This window comes from Pipistrellus hanaki (assembly GCF_964339955.1).
Source record: "Pipistrellus hanaki genome assembly, chromosome: 16".
NCBI lineage: Eukaryota > Metazoa > Chordata > Mammalia > Chiroptera > Vespertilionidae > Pipistrellus > Pipistrellus hanaki.
Window position 1 is genome coordinate 28,604,241 of NC_140518.1, and position 24,376 is coordinate 28,628,616.

At 36.5% G+C, this 24,376-nt stretch overlaps 2 protein-coding genes across 3 annotated transcripts in view; one reads left to right on the forward strand and one right to left on the reverse strand.

The window, feature by feature from the left end:
- The window catches only part of CRLF3 (cytokine receptor like factor 3), a 96,146-nt gene that overhangs the window by 45,961 nt on the left and 25,809 nt on the right, over positions 1–24,376 (forward strand). The gene's annotated exons all lie outside the window — the stretch shown is intronic.
- Positions 1–24,376, reverse strand: part of SUZ12 (SUZ12 polycomb repressive complex 2 subunit) — a 54,174-nt gene that overhangs the window by 2,762 nt on the left and 27,036 nt on the right. For both annotated transcript variants that reach the window (XM_084862736.1, XM_084862735.1), the window contains 8 exons: positions 23,427–23,520; positions 16,754–16,859; positions 6,339–6,516; positions 3,971–4,062; positions 3,624–3,767; positions 2,563–2,720; positions 2,060–2,258; positions 1,526–1,605 (listed from right to left, as the gene is read on the reverse strand). In XM_084862736.1, the coding sequence (XP_084718862.1) occupies positions 1,526–1,605; positions 2,060–2,258; positions 2,563–2,720; positions 3,624–3,767; positions 3,971–4,062; positions 6,339–6,516; positions 16,754–16,859; positions 23,427–23,520 (1,051 nt within the window). The remainder of the gene's footprint in view (positions 1–1,525; positions 1,606–2,059; positions 2,259–2,562; positions 2,721–3,623; positions 3,768–3,970; positions 4,063–6,338; positions 6,517–16,753; positions 16,860–23,426; positions 23,521–24,376) is intronic.

The window sequence follows — 24,376 nt, forward strand, 5'->3', positions numbered from 1 at the left end:
GGTATATACAATGAATAAAAATTGAGAGAACCAAATAGGAGAATGGTTGCTAAGTTATCCACAGGAACTGAGTGTCCAACAGAGTCCCAAAAGGCCTGCCTGAAGGTTCTTAAATATCCAAATAGTTTGCCCAACTACCTGCCTCTTTATAATGCCAGTATACAATGAACTCCTAGAATTGTGCTAACACATTTAGATCAAAGAATTAAAATAGAGCTCAATAAAGTAATGTGACTAAAATCCTATCTTGAAACTGGCATTATCAGGACAAAAGGAAAAACATTTAACTCAAGCTTCTGCATACATACTTTACTCCTTAGTACCCCTAGACTGGGGGACCAGGCAAACATTTTCAATAAAAAGCTATAATAATATTTACAGTTATATAAATATTTAGTTATACAAGCCATATGTGATCTGCCATCTTCCTCTTTTCCTTTTTCAGAACCCACTAAACGTGAAGATTATCCTATCCTATATAATAATCCTATATAATAAAAGGCTAATGTGCAAATCGACCAAAGGGTGGAATAACCAGTTGCTATGATGTGCATTGACCACCAGGGGCAAATGGTCAATGCAGGAGCTGCCCCTTAGCCAGAAGCCAGGCTCACAGCTGGCGAGCACAGCAGCAGCGGCAATAGCAGCAGTGCTAAGGACCCCTCGGGGGATGTCCGACTGCTGGATTAGGGGGAGTGGGCGTAAACCAGCAGTCAGATATTCTCCCGAGGGGTCCCAGACTGTGAGAAGGTGTAGGCCGAGCCAGGGGGCTCTCCAGCCCTCCTCCCTTTCCCCCTGAATGTCGTGCACCGGGCCTCTAGTTCTTAGATGAAGGCAGTATACAAAAAAAAAAAAAAAAAAGCTACAGGCCATGCAACCAGATATCTTTATGTGCCAACAACCCTTCACTCCCAAGAGTAAGGAAACAAAAGTATTCCCTCCCATTTCACTATCTATAAATGAAAAAACTTTGGATGCTTGTACCATAGAAGAAAGTCTTAAATGAGGATCTAATAATAATGAAGGCAGAGAAGAAAATGTGTAGCACAGGAAAATAGTTCGCAAAGGGAAGGAGGCAGATCTGCAGAAGAAATAATGCTTTGGAACCTGAAGTGACAAAGGCATGAGAAATAGGATTGTTTTACCTTGCCTCCTATGAAATGGTAGTAAATAAAAAAAGCTACTTATATTTTATTCTGATTAAGCAATTTTTAAAACTGTGATAATAGTACAGGCATTTCCTTTTTGTATTCTCTGGCAATAAAAGGAATAAAAATTGGGTCATTAAAAAGGGACATTAAAAATAAAAATCTGCTGAAGAGCTAGCACTTTCCTGATACATTCTCTGAGCATCACCATTTTTCTCTATGCAATTATAACACTTTGGATTAGGGTAAGATTTAGGACACAATAATCTAAATTAACGAAATTTCATAAAATATTCTAACACAAGTAGATTTATAGAATGTGAAGCAGTAAAAAGAATATAAAGGAAATGGAATATTTAAATTTAGAAATACCCTACCCATGCTTCATGACATGGAGATTCCATAGTTTCATCACTTCTTTCTCTCCTTCATTAACATCAGAAAATTCCTCAATTTGCTAAAAATAAAAAAATTTAAAAAAGAAAACACCTATTAAATGCAGAGAAATAATATAAGTATTATTTCTAAGAAAAAAATTGTGAGAATGTCAAAAACAGATTTTTGTATCTAAAAATACCACAACTTATTTATACAGCAAAGTGGCAACGTTTTTTAAAAACCACTTCTGTTTTAAGCAGTAATTTTAAAAAGGAATTCCTAAGTTACATATTGGTTACCTATAAATACAATGAACACACTATAAAATCACAAGAAAATCTGTATTTCTTCACCTGGTAGCTGTTTAAATGAGCCAGTTATAAAATGCGCATTCCTGAATTCCTTAATTTAGAAAAAGTTCTTTTACTAAGTCAAAAGTTTAATTCATACTAAACAATTAATAGTTTACAACAAAAACCATTTAATCATAAAATTCTAAAATCATTGTTAATAATGATAACAGTAATAATTACTGTAATGGTTTTTTCTCTTAGCCATTCAGGATCTTTTTCATCTTCACTATCTACTTCCATTTCTTGTGGACGGAGAGGTAAACAAGTATCACTATGAAAATACAGACGATTGTGTCCGCTACTGTATGTTCGTTGCTGTTCTACTTCTCCATCTTCAGATTCAAGAAATTCAGACATGCTTGCTTTTGTTCGTTTTGGCCTAATGAAAAGAGATGTTGATGTAATATCAAATGATGCGGTTAGGGTTCTTTATATTTCACCTCACCCAAATAGATTACATATCTTTTTTAGGGGCTTTGTACCTAGATCTACTAGGAGAATTATTTAATCCCCACAACCACCTCAGCAATAGTGACATTATCATTTAAAACAGGAAAAAGGAGCCAGGGAGGTCTATAAAGAAGTATTCCACTCAGAGAATTAGCTAATGCCCCTTCTGTTCTTCCACCATCATCAATAAAATCCAGAGGATAAACCTGTTGTTGTATGACCTTCCTACCTACCTGCACACAAGAATGTGTGTGATAGGCGTTCTCTTTACAGGTCCATTGCGACTAAAAGCAAATCCAGGTTGGCGATGAATATCCTGAGGATTTCCTGCATAGGAGCCATCATAACATTCGTTGATAGAAACATCTATCCTAGCACCTTTTGGATGATACTGTAACAAAAATGGCAAGGATTTTAGGAAAAGAAAATATTATTCTAATCTAAATATCTATCACTCCAATTTAATTAATTTAAAAATTGTTATGTTTTTTAATGTATTGTAAGCATAAATTAGCCAGGCATATTAGTAAGGTGAACAGGAAGTCAGAGAATCTAGAAAAAGATCTATGCCGCCTGGCTAATGTGGCTCAGTTGTTGAGCGTTAACCTATGAACCAGGAGGTCACAGTTCTATGTTCGATAAAGGCTGCAGGCTCAATCCCCAGGAGGGGGGGGTGCCAATCAATGATTCTCCCCATCATTGATATTTTTATCTCTCTCCTCCTCCCTGAAAGCAAAAAAAAAAAAAAAAAAGATTTGTATTAAGCCCTGGCTTGTGTCTATAGTGGTTAGAGCATTGGCCCTCGCAGTAAAGGGTAGCAGGTTAGATTCCCGGTCAAGGACACATACCTGGGTTGAAGATTTAATCCCCAGCCTAGGGTGGGGAACTGAAAGGGGGCAACCAATCCATGTGTTTCACACAATGCTGTTTTTCTCTACCTTCCCCCTCCCACTCTCTAAAAATCAATGGAAAAAATATCCTTGGGTGAGGATTAACAACAAAAAGATCTATGTTAAAATTCTGGCTATGCCATATATTGGCTTTATAACTTTTTATAAATTATTTCTCATCTGAACAAGAAGAAATCACCACTTAATTCAAAAAGTTGGTGTGAGGATTATATGCGTCAATATAGGTGCATTATATGTAAACTGAGTTATTCACTGTAATTCACCCATTTAGCAATCTACCCAAATACAGAAATTTTGGCATTTTGTACCAAGTACAATTTTTGAAAGTCAAATTGTCTTATAATATATATATATATATATTAGTAAGAAAAAAAGTTACATACAACATAATTGAAGATAAACCTGCTGTGGCAGAGTTTAAGATGCTTGAGTAAACTGTAAAGTTTTCGGCAGTTCAGAGTGCACCAAGGGCAATGTAGGTCATCTCTTGCTTCAGTCTGTTGTCTTGTATTGTTGTTATAAAGGAACTTTAAATAAAACAAAAAGGGAAAATTCCAACTTATACATCTCAAAACTGTTTTTTTCAATATTTCCTTTAAAAATAGTTAAAACAAATTAAAAGAAAAATCAGGGATAGTACTTTTATTTAAATATCCAAAATATTTCATATGTAACATGCAAAATAAAGGCATTTCATAATTACTTATATAACTGGTTCAGCTATGTTTACCTGATAAAATATTCTCAATTTTTGTCGATTTTCATTTGAAGTATCTTTTTCTTTCCTTGTTTGTAGATCTGTAGTCAATGATTCTTTAACAGCTGAAAATACATACTTGTATATTTAATGCAAATATTTGCTTCTAAGTGAAATAATATATCTTGTGAAAATAATTAAACATTAAATGTTTCACAGAATTCTACTTGTGGTATTTAGTACAGTTTTTATTCTCATCCTCAAGGAACAATCCCACTTAATACTCCTAATCATATATTTAAGTCTTTATTGGCAAGAGCCATACTTTTCAATTAAAAACCACCTCTTGCCGAAACCGGTTTGGCTCAATGGATAGAGCGTCGGCTTGGGGACTAAAGGGTCCTGGGTTCAATTCCGGTCAAGGGCATGTACCTTGGTTGTGGGCATATCCCCAGTAGGGGGTGTGCAAGAGGCAGCTCATCGATGACTCTCTCATCGATGTTTCTAACTCTCTATCTCTCTCCCTTCCTCTCTGTACAAAATCAATAAAATATATTTTTTTAAAAACACAAAACACCTCTTATGTCCTATTATCATTATAAAAGTAACTCCTAGTAATTATATATAGTCACTGTAATGTTTTTTTGTTCTTGTTTTTTATTGATGTTTTATAGAAAGGAAAGGAAAGGATAGAGTTAGAAACATCGATGAGAGAAAATCATCAATCAGCTGCCTCCTACACACCCCTCCTACTGGGGATGTGCCTGCAACCCAGGTACATGCCCTTGACTGGAATCGAACCCAGGATCTTTCAGTCCGCAGGCTGATGCTCTATCCACTGAGCCAAACCGGTTTTGGCATCACAGTAATGATTTAAGCACTTTGAAGTCAGAGTGTCGTTTTGGTATTTATATTCCCAGGGAAAGTAGTAAGCAGAATCCATTAAGTGTTGCTTTAACATAAATTAAGTAAAAAATGATTGTATATTGCCTGGCCAGTGTGGCTTAGCACATTGAGAATCATCCCATGCACGAAAGGGTCACCAGTTTGATTTCTAGTCTGGGCACATGCCCGGGGAACAGGCTTGATCCTCAGTAGGGGGCATGCAGGAAACGATTGATATTTCTCTCCCCCGCCACCCAGTTTTTCCCCCTGAAAAATCATAAAAACATGTATCTTAAAAAACGATTGTATTAAGCCTTAGCCAGTTTGGCTCAGTGGATAGATCATTGGCCTGTGGACTGAAGGGTCCCGGGTTTGATTCTGGTTGAGGGCACATGTCTGGGTTGTGGGATTGTCCCTGTAGGGGGCATGCAGAAGGCAGCTTGATCAATGACTCTCATCATTGATGTATCTATCTACCTATCTATCTATCTATCTACCTACCTATCTATCTATCTCCCTTCCACTCTGAAATTAATATATTAAAAAAATAAAAAATGATTATATTAGTATCATTCCAAATCCAAAAATAATCACCATTAATAATTTTGGATATTTACTTACATACTTAAACATTTTTTCTTTTAATATATTTTATTGATTTTTTTACAGAGGAAGGGAGAGAGAGAATTAAAAACATTTTTAAAATATATATATATTTTATTGATTTTTTACAGAGAGGAGGAGAGAGGGATAGAGAGCTAGAAATGTCGATGAGAGAGAAACATCGACCAGCTGCCTCTTGCACACCCCCTACTGGGGATGTGCCTGCAACCAATGTACATGGCCTTGACCGGAATCGAACCTGGGACCTTTCAGTCCACAGACCGACGCTCTACCACTGAGCCAAACCGGTTTCGGTGAGAATTAGAAACATTAATAAGGGAGTGTCAGCAATCAGCTGCCTCTTGCACGCCCCCTACAGGATATGTGCCCGCAACCAAGGTACATGCCCTTGACCAGAATCGAACCTGGGACCCTTCAGTCTGCAGGCTAATGCTCTATCCACTGAGCCAAACCGGTTTCGGCTACTTAAAATGTTTTTACTTTCCATGATATAACTAAGTATTTTATAGATACAATTTTGTATAAATTTTTTTTCCTTGTTTTTTTTAAAACTCTTTTACCTATCTGACTAGCTGGCCACAAAGTATTCTGAGAAGTGACCAGACCACAATTTAGTGGCATATATACTATATCATGCTTCTAAAATAAAATAAAAAATAAGTCCAGACACATCTTACACAAAGATTTTGGATAAAGGACTGTTAATATGTGCTTTAACACAAAACTTTACATTTAATATAGGAGAACCCTAATTTACCATGGCTCATAGTTTGTCTCTCTAATAAGTCAAATATTTCCCAAAGAATAACTTTTAGAGCAAATGACCAAAAATCAATCTAAAACCTAAGCCCTAACTCTGCAAAACATTATTTTGACAGCAATGTCTTCTTACCAATAGTTTGAGTAGGTTTAACTGAACCAGGCTTGTTTTCTTGATGGAGACTCTCTGAATTTCTAGTGGCAAGAGGCTTGGCAATAGGAGCTGTAGATTTATCATTGGTCTCCCCTGTCCAACGAAGAGTGAACTGTAATGTAGGTCCCTGAGAAAATGTTTCAAATGGAGGCAGCCTCTAAAAAGAAAAACATGAAAAGAGTATAGGAAGATTCCATATAACAAATTGAAAGAAATTGTAGAAACTTAAATAATATTTATTATAAGCTAATGTGGATTTGATTTAAACCAACAGACTTTTTTTTTGAAAACCTAAAATGCCTACATCAATGGCCAGCTAAGTCAAGTAAATGTACAGCACAGTAGAGACTAAAGTACTGGAGCATTCAAGTCGTCTAAAAAAGACAGCCACTTATGACAGTAGCTGAATTATTGCCAGACACAAACACTGGCCCAGCACAGCCACATTTCAGGTTTTTCAAAAAAAGTCAGAAATCCAAGTTCTAATAGGGAATGTTGCCATTTTTATATTGGTAACCAATTTAGAATGTTTTTTTCTGGACCAATAAAAAAGTTTAATAAAAGTTCAATGTAAAAATGAACAGGACTCGATTTTTATATTGTAGTAAAACAGGCGCTGTGGAGAGGGGACATGTGGAAGCAGCTGATTTCTCTGGTGACTAGCCATTCTTTATACTCTTCTAAGACTTATGGTACTTTTTCCTCGTATTACCACTATTCCAATATTGTCCTATTGCCCACCAGTTGCTATCTCTACACATTCATCTATCACAAGATTAATAAAGGGATCAAATCCCTGCAATATTCCTTGGACATGTCAACCTCCATTTAATTTCAATAACTTCTTGTACATAAAATTTTTAATTCGAGAGGGTGAGCTTTGTTCATGGTGTCTAAGCGAGTTCAAATATACCTCCTTAGAATATTTTTTAAAAAGCAAGTAAACTGGGAGGAGGTAAGATGGCGGAAGAATAGATGGGCGGATTCTGAGCCCTCTCCCGAAGCAGAAAGAGAGAGCAACTGAGGGTCTTGTGCTGTGAGTGTTTATTGGCAAGCTGGGAGACAGCGAACACCAGAAGAAACTGCTGGGGGGCTGCTGACAGAGGTGCCCCTCACAGGGAAGCACCCACGCGGGCTGTGTCCCTGCCCGGAGCTACCTACCGGCTTGGACGGGGAAACCTCGCCATCTTGAGAGGAAGATAGGATCGTGTCAGAGGCCTGAATATCCACAGCCGCAGCGACCACCAAGCATCTGTGACCCCCAGAACGCGGATCCCAAGCGGCGCGAACACTTGCCCTCACAGGATTGCCCCACTGCTCAGCGAAAAGGTCAGATTTCGCGGGGAGAGGGTGGAGAGCGCTCGCGGCGAAAACAAAAAGCCTGTGCGCACAGAGCGCGCTCCCGGAAGCTGGAGGACAGGGGTGGTGATTACAAGTAGAAGCCCCCGCTGTTGGGCGGTTGTCACCCTTGAAAGTGGACGGGGCTCCTAACAGGGGAGATATCTAAAGAGCAACACATTTGGATCCGGCTCGGAGGGATATCGGAGAGTTGCGGGAGATTGCAGTTGCTCGGACCTGCCCCCTCCCCCCCTCCATAGTTCCAGCTTCAGAGAGGACGGAAAAAAAAAAAAAGCTGGAGAGGCTTTAGAGTCTGGGAAGTCAACCTAGAAACACTGCCCCCAGAGGCTAAGTCACAAATTGACTCTAGTATAATAAAAACAAAGCAAAACCTGCCTAAAAATCAGGACTGGATCATAACAATAGAGGAAGCGAATGACCTTCATTACTGCTAATTTTAATTAAATTTTTAAAATTTTATTATTATTTTTTTTTAATTTTTAAATTTTTGTTTTTTACTTTTGTTTTCATTATTTGCAACGTTTACTCAAGAAACTATTTTTTTTCTTTTTCCTCACTTGATTTTATCTTGATAATTATTACATTGTATATGTAATCAACATTATTACTACTACTACTAATTTACCTTTTTCATCTTATTTTCTTTTGTTTATTTTTATTATTTTTATTCCATTTGATTATATATATATATATATATATATATATATTTTTTTTTTTTAATTTTTTTTTTAATTTCAGGATTACTGTTCTACAGTCTTTATCTATCCTTCTTTCTCCAACGCTTTATTCTATCTCAACCCTACCTTTATGCCCTCACCCTCTTTCCAATCTTTTCCTTTGATACCCTGTTTATCTTAACCCTTTCCTGCTCTAGATTTCCCCCATTCCATCTGTCTACCCCCTCCTAAAATTTCACCCTACTTGTATATATCTAATTTCCAACTACCTGCTCCAAACCCATTCACACCTCCCTCGCAGTTGTCCTAAAAACAAAAAAAAAACAAAAAAAAAAAACAGTCTTACTCTCTAACTCTGAAGTTGTATGTTGAATGTTAACTTTACTGAAGTTGTATGCTTTTCTTTTATAAGATTGATTTGCCTATGCTTTTTGTTTGATTGCATGTTTTTGTTAGCTGGGTTCTAGTCACCCTTATTGGTGGTTATTAATATCGCAAACACATTTCGATTCAGTGCCTTGTGTGTTGTACCTGGTTGTGTTGTATTTTGTGCCTTTAAATCAAAGCAGGAGAGAGAGAACTACACAACCAGACATCATAGATCATGGGGAGACCAAAAAACAGCCCGCATATGAAAGAAAAGCAGGCTTCACCAGAAAAGGAAGTAAACGATATAGAGGCAAGCAACCTACCAGAGCAAGAATTCAGAGTAACAATCTTAAGATGGCTAAAAAGAATGGAAGACAAATTTGATAATTTGAGTAAGACCCAAGAGGAAATGAAAAAAACCCAAGAGGAAATGAAGATGACTCAAGATGAAATGAAAAATGACATCGCTACTATGAAGAACTCAATAGATAGCATCAAGAGCAGACTAGAAGAAGCAGAGGATCGCATCAGTGAGCTAGAAGACAAGATGGAAAAAAATACCCAATTAGAGCAGCTTCTAGAAAAAAAAATTAAAAAGCAGGAGGAGAGCCTACGGGAGCTTTGGGACAATGCAAAACAAAACAATATTCGAATAATAGGGGTTCCGGAAGGAAAGAAAACCGAGGTAGACATGGAAAATGTATTTCAAGAAATAATGACAGAAAATTTTCCTGAGATAGAGAAGAAAAAACCCACACAAATCCAAGATGCTCGCAGAGTCCCAAGCAAAATGGATCCCAGAAGACCGACGCCAAGACATATTATAATTAAATTGGCAAACACCAATGACAAAGTTAGAATCTTAAAAGCAGCCAGAGAGAGACAGAAAGTTACATATAAAGGAACCCCCATCAGACTAACAACTGATTTCTCAACAGAAACTTATCAGGCCAGAAGGGAATGGGATGAAATATACAAAGTCATGCAAAGAAAGGGTCTGAATCCAAGAATACTGTACCCAGCAAGACTATCAATTAAAATTGAAGGGGAAATCAGGAGCTTCACAGACAAAAAAAGACTAAAGGAATTTATCTCCACCAAACCAGCAATGCAAGAAATGCTCAAAGGTCTACTGTAAAAATAAATAAATAGGAAGCGAAGAAGGAACACAGGGGTATAGAATAAAAATGGCATCAAATGAGTACCTATCATTAATAACATTAAATGTAAATGGTTTAAATGCTCCAATCAAAAGACATAGGGTAACAGATTGGATAAGAAAACAAGACCCATACATCTGCTGTCTACAAGAAACCCACCTCAGAAAAAGAGATGCACACAGACTGAGGGTGAAGGGATGGAAAAAGGTTTTCCAGGCAAATGGAAATGAAAAGAAAGCTGGGGTAGCAATACTTATATCTGACAAATTAGATCTCAGAGTGAAGGACATAACAAGAGACAATGAAGGCCACTTCATAATACTAAAGGGAGCAATCAAACAAGAAGAAATAACCCTGGTAAATATATATGCACCCAATACGGGAGCACCCAAATACATAAAAAAACTGCTGGAGGACATTAAGGGAGAGATTAACAGCAATACAATCATAGTAGGAGATTTTAATACCCCACTGTCACCCTTCGACAAATCATCCAAACAAAAAATCAGCAAAGAAATATCAATCCTAAATGACTCACTAGACCAGATGGAATTAATTGACATCTTCAGAACATTCCACCCCAAAGCCACAGAATATACATTCTTCTCAAATGCACATGGGACATTCTCAAAGATAGACCACATTTTGGGACATAGGCAAAGTCTCTTCAAATTCAAGAAGATAGAAATCATATCAAGCATCTTCTCAGACCATAATGGCATAAAACTGGAAATTAACTACAATAAAAATAATCCAAAGAAATCAAACACATGGAGACTAAACAGCATGCTATTAAACAAGGACTGAGTTACCAGAGAAATCAAGGAAGAAATTAAAAACATCCTGGAAACAAATGACAATGAAAACACAACAATCCAAAATCTATGGGACACAGCAAAAGCAGTTTTGAGAGGGAAGTTCATATCCTTACAAGCCTATTGCAAAAAACTAGAAAAAAGTGTAACAAATGATCTAACTCTACAACTCAAAGAGTTAGAAAAAGAGCAACAAGAAAAGCCCAGTGTAAGTAGAAGGAAGGAAATAACAAAAATCAGAGCACAGATAAACGACATAGAGACCAAAGAAACAATACATAAGATCAACAAAACCAAGAGCTGGTTCTTTGAAAGGATAAACAAGATAGATGGACCTCTAGCCAGACTAACCAAGAAACAAAGAGAGAGGACCCAAATAAACAAAATCAGAAATGAAAGAGGTGAAATAACAACAGACCCCACCGAAATACAACGGATTGTTACAAAATACTATGAACAACTCTACTCCAACAAACTGAACAACCTGGAGGAAATGGACATATTCCTAGAAAAATATAATCTTCCAAAACTCAATCAGGAAGAATCTAAAAATCTCAATAAACCAGTGACTTGGGAAGAAATTGAAACAGTCATCAAAAAGCTTCCAGCAAACAAAAGCCCAGGGCCAGATGGCTTCACAGGAGAGTTTTACCAAACATTCAAGGAAGAACTAAAAACTATCCTCCTCAGACTATTCCAAAATATCCAAGAGGAAGGAACACTTCCAAATTCCTTCTATGAAGCCAGCATCACCCTAATACCAAAACCAGATGAAGACAACTCAATGAAAGAGAATTACAGACCAATATCCCTCATGAACATAGATGCTAAAATCCTCAACAAAATTCTAGCAAATCGACTCCAGAAGAGCATCACAAAGATCATACACCACGACCAAGTAGGATTTATTCCAGGAATGCAAGGATGGTACAATATCCGCAAATCAATAAACGTGATACATCACATAAACAAATTGAAAGATAAAAATCATATAGTCATATCAATTGATGCAGAAAAAGCATTCGATAAAATCCAACACCCTTTTCTGATAAAAACTCTTAACAAGGTGGGAGTACAAGGATCATACCTCAACATAATAAAAGCTATATATGATAAACCCACAGCCAACATTATACTCAATGGGCAAAAACTAAAACCATTCCCTCTAAGAACAGGAACAAGACAGGGATGCCCACTCTCGCCACTCCTGTTTGACATAGTACTGGAAGTACTAGCCATTGCAATTAGACAAGAGGAGGAAATAAAAGGCATCCAAATTGGAAAAGAAGAAGTAAAGTTATCCTTATTTGCCGATGACATATTGTACATAAAAAACCCAAAAGACTCCATTAAAAAACTAATTGACTTAATAAATGAATTTGGTAATGTAGCAGGATACAAAATTAATGCCAAGAAATCCATGGCTTTTCTATACACCAACAGAGAAACTGCAGAAACAGAGACTAAAAAAGCAATTCCATTTACCATCGCACCAAAAAAAATTAAGATACCTAGGAATAACTTTAACTAAGGAAGTAAAGGACCTATATGGGGAAAACTACACGACACTGAAAAAAGAGATAGAGGAAGATGTAAGGAGATGGAAGAACATACCATGTTCATGGATTGGTAGGATCAACATCATCAAAATGTCCATACTTCCTAAAGCAATCTATAGGTTCAATGCACTCCCCATTAAAATACCAACGACATATTTCACCGACCTAGAAAGAACTCTCCAAAAGTTCATTTGGAACAATAAAAGACCCCGAATAGCCACAGCAATCCTGAGAAAGAAGAGTAAAGTAGGAGGGATCTCAATACCAGACTTCAAACTATATTACAAAGCCACTGTTCTCAAAACAGCCTGGTACTGGCACAAGAACAGACATATAGATCAATGGAATCGAATTGAGAACCCAGATATCAACCCAAATCACTATGCTCAACTAATATTTGACAAAGGAGGCACGAATATACAATGGAGTCAAGACAGTTTCTTCAATAAATGGTGTTGGGAAAATTGGACAGACACATGCAAAAGAATGAAACTAGATCACCAACTTACACCATTCACAAAAATAAACTCAAAATGGATACAGGACTTAAACATCAGACGGGAAACCATAAAAATACTAGAAGCATCCACAGGCAGCAAAATCTCAGACGTATGCCAAAAGAACTTCTTCACTGATACTACCCCTAGGGCAATGGAAGCTAAAGAGAAAATAAACAAATGGGACTACATCAAAATAAAAAGCTTTTTTACAGCAAAAGAAACCATCAACAAAACAACAAGAAAGCCCACAGTGTGGGAGAACATATTTGCAAATGATACCACTGATAAAGGTTTAATCTCCAACATCTACAAACAGCTTATACAACTAAATAAAAGGAAGATAAATAATCCAATTAAAAAATGGGCAATGGACCTAAATAGAACATTTTCAAAAGAAGACAGAAGGAAGGCCAAAAGGCACATGAAAACATGCTCAAAGTCACTAATTGTCCGAGAGATGCAAATCAAAACAACAATGCGGTACCATCTCACACCTGTCAGAATGGCCAACATCAACAAATCAACAAACGACAAGTGTTGGCGAGGTTGCGGAGAAAAAGGAACCCTCGTGCACTGCTGGTGGGAATGTAGACTGGTGCAACCACTGTGGAGAACAGTGTGGAGTTTCCTCAAAAAACTGAAAATGGAACTCCCATTTGACCCAGTAATCCCACTTCTAGGAATATATCCCAAGAAACTAGAAACACCAATCAGAAAGGATATATGCACCCCTATGTTCATAGCAGCACAATCTACAATAGCCAGAATTTGGAAACAGCCTAAGTGTCCGTCAGCAGATGATTGGATCCAAAAACTTTGGTACATCTACACAATGGAATACTATGCGGCCATAAAAAATAAGGAATTCTCATCATTTGCAGCAAACTGGATGGAACTGGAGAACATCATGCTGAGTAAAATAAGCCAATCAATGAAAGAGAAACACCACATGACCTCACTCATTTGTGGATAACAAAGAGCATTATAAACTGATGAACCAAAAGATAGATATAGAGACAGTAAATCAACAAGTAGACTGTCAAATTACAGCGGGGAGGGGAGGAAGATCTGGGGGAGATAATAGATCAACCGAAGGACTTTTATACATGCATATAAGTATAACCAATGGACACAAAACTCTGGGGAGGGAGGGGATGTGTGGGAGGGAGGGTGGGGGGCAAAAAAAAAAAAAAAATCAATAAAATATATTAAAAAAAAAAAAAAAAAAAAAAAAAAAAAAAAGCAAGTAAACTGTAGTACCTAAATCCTGCCAATTTTTTGACACTGTTTGATGACTACTTTCTTGGCTTTCCTCCTCCACCTCTAATCACTTTATAAAACTTACTATCTTCTCTTGGTTTTCTTAGTTCCTAGTAACATTTAGCCATTTGCCTCTCTACCTCACACTCATCTTTAAGATTGAACTATTATTAGGCCAATTATTCCAAATTGGTTCTCCATTGTTTATTTCACTGAATACAAGCCTTAACTCCTTCTACATTTTTATTACAAATAATTATCATAAAGCCATAATTTTAGACTAGAATGAAGTAAAAATGTGGTCAGATAAACTGGTTTTGACCTACTGAGTCCATATCTAGGAATTTATCTTATAAACATAGTAGAGGCATGCACTTGGGGACTGGGATGGAGACAGGCGGGGGGAGTTGTTCCCAGTCTGGCCTGCACTCTCAAATCTCCCCCTCTGAATTTATCTTGGGGAATGTCTAACTGCCTCAGAGGTGGCAGAGGCTCCCATTACTGCCACTGTGCTCGCTATGAGCCTGGCTTCTGGCTGAGCCTCGCTCCCACTGACCACCAGGGGGCAGCTCCTGTGTTGAGCGACCAGTAGTTCTGCTGTTCCGTCAATTTGCATATTAGCCTATTATTACAGGATTTGCAATGCAAAAAGATACATGTACAAATATATTCACTACTTTTAAAACAAAAAAATTTACATGAATTATAATAACCAAATTATATATTAAAATGGCATTGGTATAATAAATTATGGAACAAAATACCACACAGAGCTTTTAAAAAACAAATCCATATGATCTGACTCAAAAGGATGCCATTTCATATTGCCTCAAACAATTTCTTGGGAAAAACTAACAATTCATATAAATACAATTTTATTTTCTTATGGGTAAACCTAACATACTTTTAACATTTTTATCCATATTGACCATCTGCCCTCCAGGAAGTTTTACCAACTTATTCTTAAAGCATTATTTGAGAATATGTGTCCTCATATATCCAACTATAAACTATCAATCTTTAAAACTGTGGTCATACAAGAAGTCAAAAGTAACTATCTCTAATTCTGTTTGCATGTTTTTAAATACTAATAAGAATGAAATTGCTGGCCATCTATATTTGTTGCTTAAAGAACTGCCTAAGCTTGGCTGGTGTGGATCAGTGGTTGAGTGTCGACCCATGCACCAAGAGATCACGAGTTTGATTCCTGTTCAAAGCACATGGCATGTTTGGGAGCTCAATCCTGTTAGGGAGCATGCAGGAAGCAGCCAATTGATGTTGATGTTTTTCTCGTTGATATTTCTATCTCCCTCTCCCTGCCTCTCTCTCTAAAATAAACAAACATATCTTTTAAAATAATCAAAACTGCCAAAACCGGTAGAGCGTCAGTCTCCAGATTGAGGGGTCCCGGGTTCGATTCCGGTCGAGGGCATGTGCCTTGGTTGCGGGTACATCCCCAGAGGGGGTGTGCAAGAGGCAGCTGGTCGATGTTTCTCTCTCATCGACGTTTCTAGCTTTCTATCTCTCTCCCTTCCTCTCTGTAAGAAACCAATAAAATATATTTTTTAAAAAAGAAGAAAAAAAAATAATCAAAACTGCCTATCCTTTTCCCATTTTCCTAATTTGATTGCTTAGCTTTTCTTATTGAGTTATAATCCTATGTATTCATAATAGTAGCCTTTTATATATTGCAAATATTTCCCCAATTCATGTTTTTAAATTTAAAAGCTTTCCTCAGAACGATATTATACAAATATTCATCTACATTTTTTGTTGTGTATTGTTTATTTCTACATTTATATTTATGAGCCTTCTGGAATTTCTTAGGTCTAAGTTTATTTCTAGATGGCTAGAGACCAATTCTGTGACAATTAATGAACAGTCTTTCCCACAGAGATGTACCACCAATTTTATCATGACTAAATTTCAAATATATATGAAAACCATTTCAGAAATATGCTTCACTGATCTGCTTACATCATATTATTTAAGTTCTATTAACTTTATAGTATGCACTACCCCCTGGTAAGTAAATGTTCTTTGAAAACATTTCCATAATTTTCCTTAGTTTTATTACAGGTTATTCTAGGATTATTTAAGACTAATTTTAAGGCTTAAAAAAATCTTTTATAGGATTTTGCTTGTGATGGTACACTGACCTTATTATTTAGAAATAAGTAACATTTTGTTAAGCCTGCCTATTCAAGAAATGTATGGATGCTTATTTATTAAGTCTCTTAGAAGAGTTATGTTACGTGTACTTCATGTAAGTCCAGCAGGTTTCTTAATAATTTATTAATAGTCATCATGTTACCTGCTATTACTATGAAAGGGATTTAAAATAGCAGTTAACATTTATTGAGCACCTATTTTATGCCAGGCACAGTGCTAAACATACTTCATTAATTGTTTCAGTTAATCCATCAACTCTGTGCCTCATTCTATATATGAGAAAACTAAGACACGAAGCTTATGAAACTTGCTGGATGCTACATAGCAAGGAGTGAAAATCTCAACTTGGTCTGGCTCCAAGGAGGATTCCTCCCATTAAATACTCTAAGTAAATTTTATTTGTGTTTTCCAAAGTACAAAAACAAAGGACTCTACTTTCAACATAAATTTGCATTTGAAGGAGAAAAACACCAATAAAAAATGGGAGTTCATAACTATAACATGCCTTCTAAGAAGTCCATACCTTCCCATCAAGAATAGTCTCCCATGTTGCTCTTTTCTTGCTTATTGGACATTCTTCCATTTCCTGCATGGCTACTTCATATTCCCCGTCTAAAAGCTGTAAGCGCCTGTTAGACAAACACATACACTTTAAAGTAACCTGTTATTATTGTAAGTACATAAATTCTACAAATTTAGACTTATAAAGCATTTATTAAATTTATAAACTAGCTTATATGTCCGACCAAATTTTAAAATACATCTATACTCCATTCTTTTTTTTTTTTTTTTAATATATTTTATTGATTTTTTTTACAGAGAGGAAGGGAGATACATACAGAGTAGAGAATTAGAAACATCGACGAGAGAGTCATTGATCAGCTGCCTCTTGCACACCCCCTACTGGGGATGTGCCTGCAACCAAGGTACATGCCCTTGACCGGAATCGAACCCGGGACCTTTCAGTCCGCAGGCCGACACTCTATCCACTGAGCCAGACCAGTTTCGGCTATACTCCATTCTTGACACAGCAATTTTAATGGGTTCCACTATTAACTACTATTATTATAGATTTTATTAATGCAGCTACTCAGATATAACTTTAAACATTTAAAATGTAATATACCTATGGCCTCAAAACTTTATACTTAAGTATAAAGTATGTATGCAGGCTTTACTTATAAAAATGGGATGGTGTTACAATTCTTGCCTTAGGGGACTACTAAGAATTATGCTTCTGTTATTTTTAACTATTATAAATATTTGAATTGGAGTTCTTGACTTTTATACTTGACCAATAATAAAATTCATGATTACAACAACTCCAATAACTATAAGATCCTGGAGTCACCTGGCACATATAGGTGCTCAATAAACATTTCATGGGTAAATGAATAAATGAAATACCAGCTGAATCAAAAATTAATTATACCCATAATATAGTTGTTGTTTTTTTAAATATACTTTATTGATTTTTTACAGAGAGGAAGCGAGATAGCTAGAAACATCGATGAAAGAGAAACATTAACCAACTGCCTCCTACACACCCCCCACCGGGGATGTGCCCGCAACCAATGTACATGCCCTTGACCGGAATCGAAGCTGGGACCCTTCAGTCTGCAGACTGACACTCTACCACTGAGCCTAACTGGTTTTGGCCCATAGTATAGTTTTAATGTGTGTGTGTGTGTGTGTGTGTGTGTGTGTGTGTGTATGTGTGTGAGAATATATATAATTTATATTTTGAACACTGGTAACATTATATTAAATAGCATTTTTTAAAATATATATTTTATTGATTTTTTTACAGAGAGGAAGAGAGAGGGATAGAGAGTTAGAAACATTGATGAGAATCATCGATCAGCTGCCTCTTGCACACCCCCTACTGGGGATGTGCCCGCAACCAAGGTACATGCCCTTGACTGGAATCGAACCTGGGACCTTTCAGTCTACAGGCCGACGCTCTATCCATTGAGTCAAACTGGTTTTGGCTTAAATAGCATTTTTTAATTATGCTCAACAATTAATTGTACATAGTAAGAAGAACCTGGCTTCTCTTCATCAGTCTTAAAAAAAAAATCTGTTAAGTGATAACAGTTAACACTTATCAAGTGCTTACAATGTGTCAGGCACTATTTTAAAGACTTTACATAATTCATTTAATCTTCCCAACAGCTCTATGAAGATGCTATTACTTGCCCTAAGTGGTTTAACTCAGTGGATAGAGTGTCAGCCTGCAGACTGTAGGTTCCCAGATTCTATTCCAGTCAAGGGTATGTACCTTGGTTGCAGGCACATCCCCAGTGGGGGGTATGCAGGAGGCAGCTGATCAATGTTCCTCATCTCATCGATGTTTCTCTCTATCCCTCTCCCTTCCTCTCTGTAAAAATCAATAAAATAAAAAATTAAAAATAAAAAGATGCTTGCCGAAACCGGTTTGGCTCAGTGGTAGAGCGTTGGTCTGCGGACTGAAGGGTCCCAGGTTTGATTCCGATCAAGGGCATGTACATTGGTTGTGAGCACGTCCCCGGTAGGAGGTGTGCAAGAGGCAGCTGGTCAATGTTTCTCTCTCATCGACGTTTCTAGCTCTCTCTCTCTCTCTTCCTCTCTATAAAAAAATCAATAAAATATATTAAAAAAAAAAAAAAAGATGCTAATTTGCCATTTTTCAGAAGAAAAACTGAAGAGAGGTTAAGTAACTTGCCTTAAGATGACATACTAGCCGAAACCGGTTTGGCTCAATGGACAGAGCGTCGGCTTGGGGACTGAAAAGTCCCGGGTTCCATTCCGGTCAAGGGCATGTACCTTGGTTGCGGGCATATCCCCAGTAGGGGGTGTGCAAGAGGCAGCTCATCGATGACTCTCTCTCATCGATGTTTCTAATTCTCTTATCTCTCTCCCTTCCTCTCTGTACAAAATCAATAAAATATATTTAAAAAAAAAAATAAAAAAAGATGACATACTAAGTAGCCAGAACTAGCAATTAAATCTAGACAGTCTGTCTCCAAAGACTGACCTTTAACACAAATGACTTTGAGACTTAAGAATTTTTGTCTTGCCCTAGCCAGTTTGGTTCAGTAGATAGAGCATCAGCCTGTGAACTGAAGAGAACCAGGTTCAATGCCAGTCAAAGGCATGTACCTCAGTTGCACTCAATCCCCAGCCCTGGTTGGGGTGCATGCAGAAAGCAACCAATCGATGTGTCTCTCTCACACTGATGATTTTCTCTCTGCCTCTCCCTCTCCCTTCCACTGTCTCTAAAAATAAAATTTGTTTTTATGCTGTACTTGAATTTATTATCCTTCAAATAGCATGCAAAGCTATTTAACTTAATATTTTAAAAAGCTAATTTTATTTATATATTCATATACTTCTAAATTGAAAAGAAGCTTCCCTCATGCATCTACATAAGTATATAATATTCTGATTGTACATTTGACAGGTTCAATTGAATTTACCTTCCTACCTGTAATGAATGAGGCCCTTTCCCCCCAAAGCCTGATCAATAGTGCTTTATTAAGGTGTTGTTTTTTTTAATCTCTGCCAAACTGGTAAGTGAAAAAAAACTGACATCTCAGTGTATTTTTATATACAGATATCTTTTAATTGCTTAAGGACCACACACACACACACACACACACACATATATATAGTTATTTTTATAAACATCTTTATCATATCTCTTGCCTATTCTTCTAAGGCTGTGGTATTTTTCCTCTTAGTATGATCTCTTTATATAAGAGGAATGAGACATTTATCTTATGAGTTAAAATTAATTTCCCTGACTTATCTTTTACTTGTTTTTTTCTGCTTTCAGATGTAGTTTTATATTTTTGTTCAATATGCCATACTTTTTCTATATATTTTTTTGAATTCTGATTATTCTTTAAGGAGACTTTAATTTCTCTGAGATTATAAAAATAATCTTTACACATCTAACTTCTCAGATCTTGGCTTGCAAATACTTTACTAAAAGGAACCAAGATTCCTTGAAGAAATGGCCAATTCCAGAGTAGAGGAAGAAAATGGAGAATATAAGCTGGAAATGCTACCCAAGAAAATCAGAAAAAACAAACGAAACCAAAAAATACGTAAGTCAAAAGAACACAGGAGCTGGCATAGAGGCGCTTTTCCTTACCAAATTTGGGATAATTTGCGAATTAAAATGAATAACTACATGAACAGATTAGAGCAGATTGAATAAAAATAGAATTTGTTAATCCATTCCCTTTTTTATTTAAGGTGAGGGATGGAAAACTCTATAGGAAACTGCCAATAAATGTGGAAGAAATTATAGAAGGTTACCAACTGGCAACTGACATGAGAATAATTTGTTCAATCAAGAATCCTGAATGAATGCCATACTGCTGGGTAAAAGGTGGTCAGGGGGAAAAGGACATTTACCCAGTTTCATGTATTACTACAGAAATTACATATTGATTAATTATAGAGAAGCTCAGCTGTTAGTGTCTTATCAATGCGACATGGTTGCAGGTTCAATCCCTGAGCAATTTCAGGATAACTAATCGATGTCTCTCTCACATTGATGTTTCTCTCTCTCTCCCCGACTCCCTTCCACTCTCCCAAAAGTAATCAATGGGAAAATATCCTCAGTAAGGTAGTATTATAATGGAGAAATATGGTAACACCTCCTTAATCAAGTGATCAAACCTACATTATCTGTTTGTGATGTGCAAAGAACATCACTATTGAGTTCTGCTCAAAATGTTTAACCTGAATATATTAAGAAATCAACCACAGCCGAAACCGGTTTGGCTCAGGTCCCAGGTTTGATTCCAGTCAAAGGCATGTACCTTGGCTGCAGGCACATCCCCAATGGGGGTTGTGCAAGAGGCAGCTGATCCATGTTTCTCTCTCATCAATGTTTCTCTCTATCCCTCTCTTCCTCTCTGTAAAAACTCAATAAAATATTTTAAAAAAAAAAGAAAAGAAAAGAAATCGACCACAGAAGTGCAAATTGAGAAATGCTTCAAAACTATAGGCCTAGACTTTAAAAAAGTGTCCCAAAAGGCAAAACAAACAAACAAAACTGGAGAACTATTCCAATTCAAAGTTATCTGAACAGATGGCAACTGGCAACTACAGATCACAGTCCTCAATTAGGGGTAAAGGGTAAAGAGCTTTAAATGACATTATTTGGGTTAATTGGGGAGACAGTATTATATTATGTTAGATTTCCTTAATATGATAGGTGTACTGTGATTGTGGAGGGAAATGTTCTTGTTCTTGTACTTAGGAGACACATCCTAAAGTATTCAAAAATGAAGTTGAGTATCACAAACTTTCAAATCGTTCGTAAAAAACAAAGTATATTCACAAAGAAAGCAAATGTGGTAAAATGCTAAAAACTGATGAATTTAGCTAAAGGGTCTATGGCCTTAATTACCTGTATTGTTCTCACAACTTTTTTGTAGGTTTGGGAATTTTCAAAAAAAGTTGAGAGGAAATTTTCCCATGGTATTTTCATAGTTTTTATCATTAAATAAAAGGCAGTATTACACATTTATAAAAAATATGTTAGTATATGTTAAGAATTTTAAAAAGAATTCAAGATACCTTCCCACCCTGCCTAAAATAGTACATTTACCAACATTAATGAAGCCGTGTGTCATATTCTCATTGCTTCTCCCATAGACATAATCACTATCTCCTAGTATATAATTCTGTATTTTCCATTTAAATCTTTGATCCACATTAAAATTTCAGACTTTAAAAAGACACTATATTTGTTCTGCCAATAGCAATACTGTGATATTAAGTGATATATTCTAAGACAATATGGTACCCAAATTTTGTGGTATTATTCCTAATCATCTTTGCTTTCCTATTAAAAAACTTTTACTGCCGAAACCGGTTTGGCTCAGTGGTAGAGCATCGGTCTGCGGACTGAAAGTTCCCAGGTTCGATTCCGGTCAAGGGCATGTACATTGGTTGCGGGCACATCCCCGGTAGGGGGTGTGCAAGAGGCAGCTGGTCAATGTTTCTCTCTCATTGACATTTCTAGCTCTCTATCTCTCTCCCTTCCTCTCTGTAAAAAATCAATTAAAAAAAAAAATTCCATAGATTTCTTGGCGTTAAAAAAAAATAAATAAAACTTTTACCTTTCTTTACATGGTGACTAATAAGTGATAATATCTACTACTTTTTATAAAATACAAGGAATGTACTAGTTGCTCTATATCTAATACCTGACAGTGAACTACCAGTGAGCAGCCTGGAACCAGAAATATGTTATAGGTTTCACCTCCAATCCTGTAAAAAATGAAAGCTGTGTTTGCCTCCTAGATCATTTTTACTGGCAATCAGATGTTTTATTCCCAAATGAAAACTGTTGAGATAATTATAAATCCAAGTGTTCTTTGCTACTCTATGCCAAATGTACATAGAGCCATACAATGATTACACATAATTTTCTTCCTTAATTTTAGTAATTATATAACCTCAAAATTTGCACCGGACCCACTGCATTCAGGTCTCTGCTCATATATTACCCTCTCCTAGGCTTTCTCTGTAAAACAGCCATTTATTTTCGTTATTATTTTTTTTATAGCACTCACCACTAAGTGACATTAGTTGATATAATTTTTTGAAGGGGTGGTGTATGTTTACTCCACTAGAGTTCCACAAAGGCAGAGATTTCATTGCCTTTTCATTTCCTAGAACAGTATCTGACAGAGTAGACACTCAAAAAGACAATTGTAGCCGAAACCAATTTGGCTCAATGGATAGAGCGTCGGCTTGGGGACTAAAAGGTCCCGGGTTCGATTCTGGTCAAGGGCATGTACCTTGGTTGCAGGCACATCCCCAGTACGGGGTGTGCAAGAGGCAGCTGATCGATGACTCTCTCTCATTGATGTTTCTAACTCTCTATCTCTCTCCCTTACTCTCTGTACAAAATCAATAAAATATATTAAAAGAAAAAAAAGAAAAAGAAAAAAAAAAGACAATTGCCAAATAATCTTAACTGAGCCATTCAAGTAGTTCCTCATCTGTGTTTATTATTTTCTATGTGATCAAGAGAAAATATTTCTTGTTTTTTTTCGTGGTGTTTTTTTTTTTGTAGTCATAAGAATAAAGAGAGAAAACGCAAAGAAATAATATCACTACTACATTCTACTTTGGAATAAAAGGATGTCCAGAACATTATGGGAGCCTCATTTGTCCACCAGCATTACCTGTTTTTATCAAATACTGTCATTTGTGCCACAAATGTCTTTTCCCCATCTTCACGATTTCGTTTTCGTCTAGCTGGAAGTTCTTCATTAACATCTGAATTTGAAAAACATTTCTCATGAATAAAATATTAAAAGCACAAATGTACTATTTATGATATACGACCCAACATATTTATCCCAAATGAGGTACAAATTACACTAAGTTGCAATATACTATGCAGACTTAGACTCGTCTATTTTGTTTTTATGGTATGTATGAATGTTCTACTTAATGGCATTCATTGGCAATAACCCCACCTCTATTAAGAATGATCTTGATCTTGCTAGGCAAGAAGGAAAAAAAAAATCCTCCTCATTCATGGTTCTTTTGAAGAACTTCAGAGGGTACTTAAAGACTCAAAGAGTAGCCCAGCTGGTGTGACTCAGTGGTTTGAGTGTCAACCTTGAGCCAGGAGATCACAGTTCAATTCCCAGTCAAGGCATATGCCTGGGTTGCAGGCTCAATCCCCATTAAGGGGTATGCAGGAGGCAGCTGATCAATAATTCTCTCTCATCATTGATATTTCTATCCCTTTCTCCCTCTTTCTGAAATCAATAAAAACACAGTTTAAAATAAAAGATTCTGTATACTACTTAAAAGAATAAAAAAAACTCAAAGATTATTACGTGGATTTTTCAATTCCAGAGGTGGGTGAGGTGGGGTGGGTTAGGCACCCCTAGCCCCCACATTGGTTCAGGGGCCAACTGTATTTATTTGTATTTGTCTATCTCCACATTCTAGGTTGTGAGTCTTTGAAGGATAAAACTGGTTGTTTTAATCATCTTTGTATCTCCAGCACCAATCATTCAATTGTTTGAATGATTACCTCAAAGGTGGATTCAAAACTGTTGGGATATACATAACAACCAAGTATAATAAAATATGAATCTATGTGTTGAATGTGAGGATA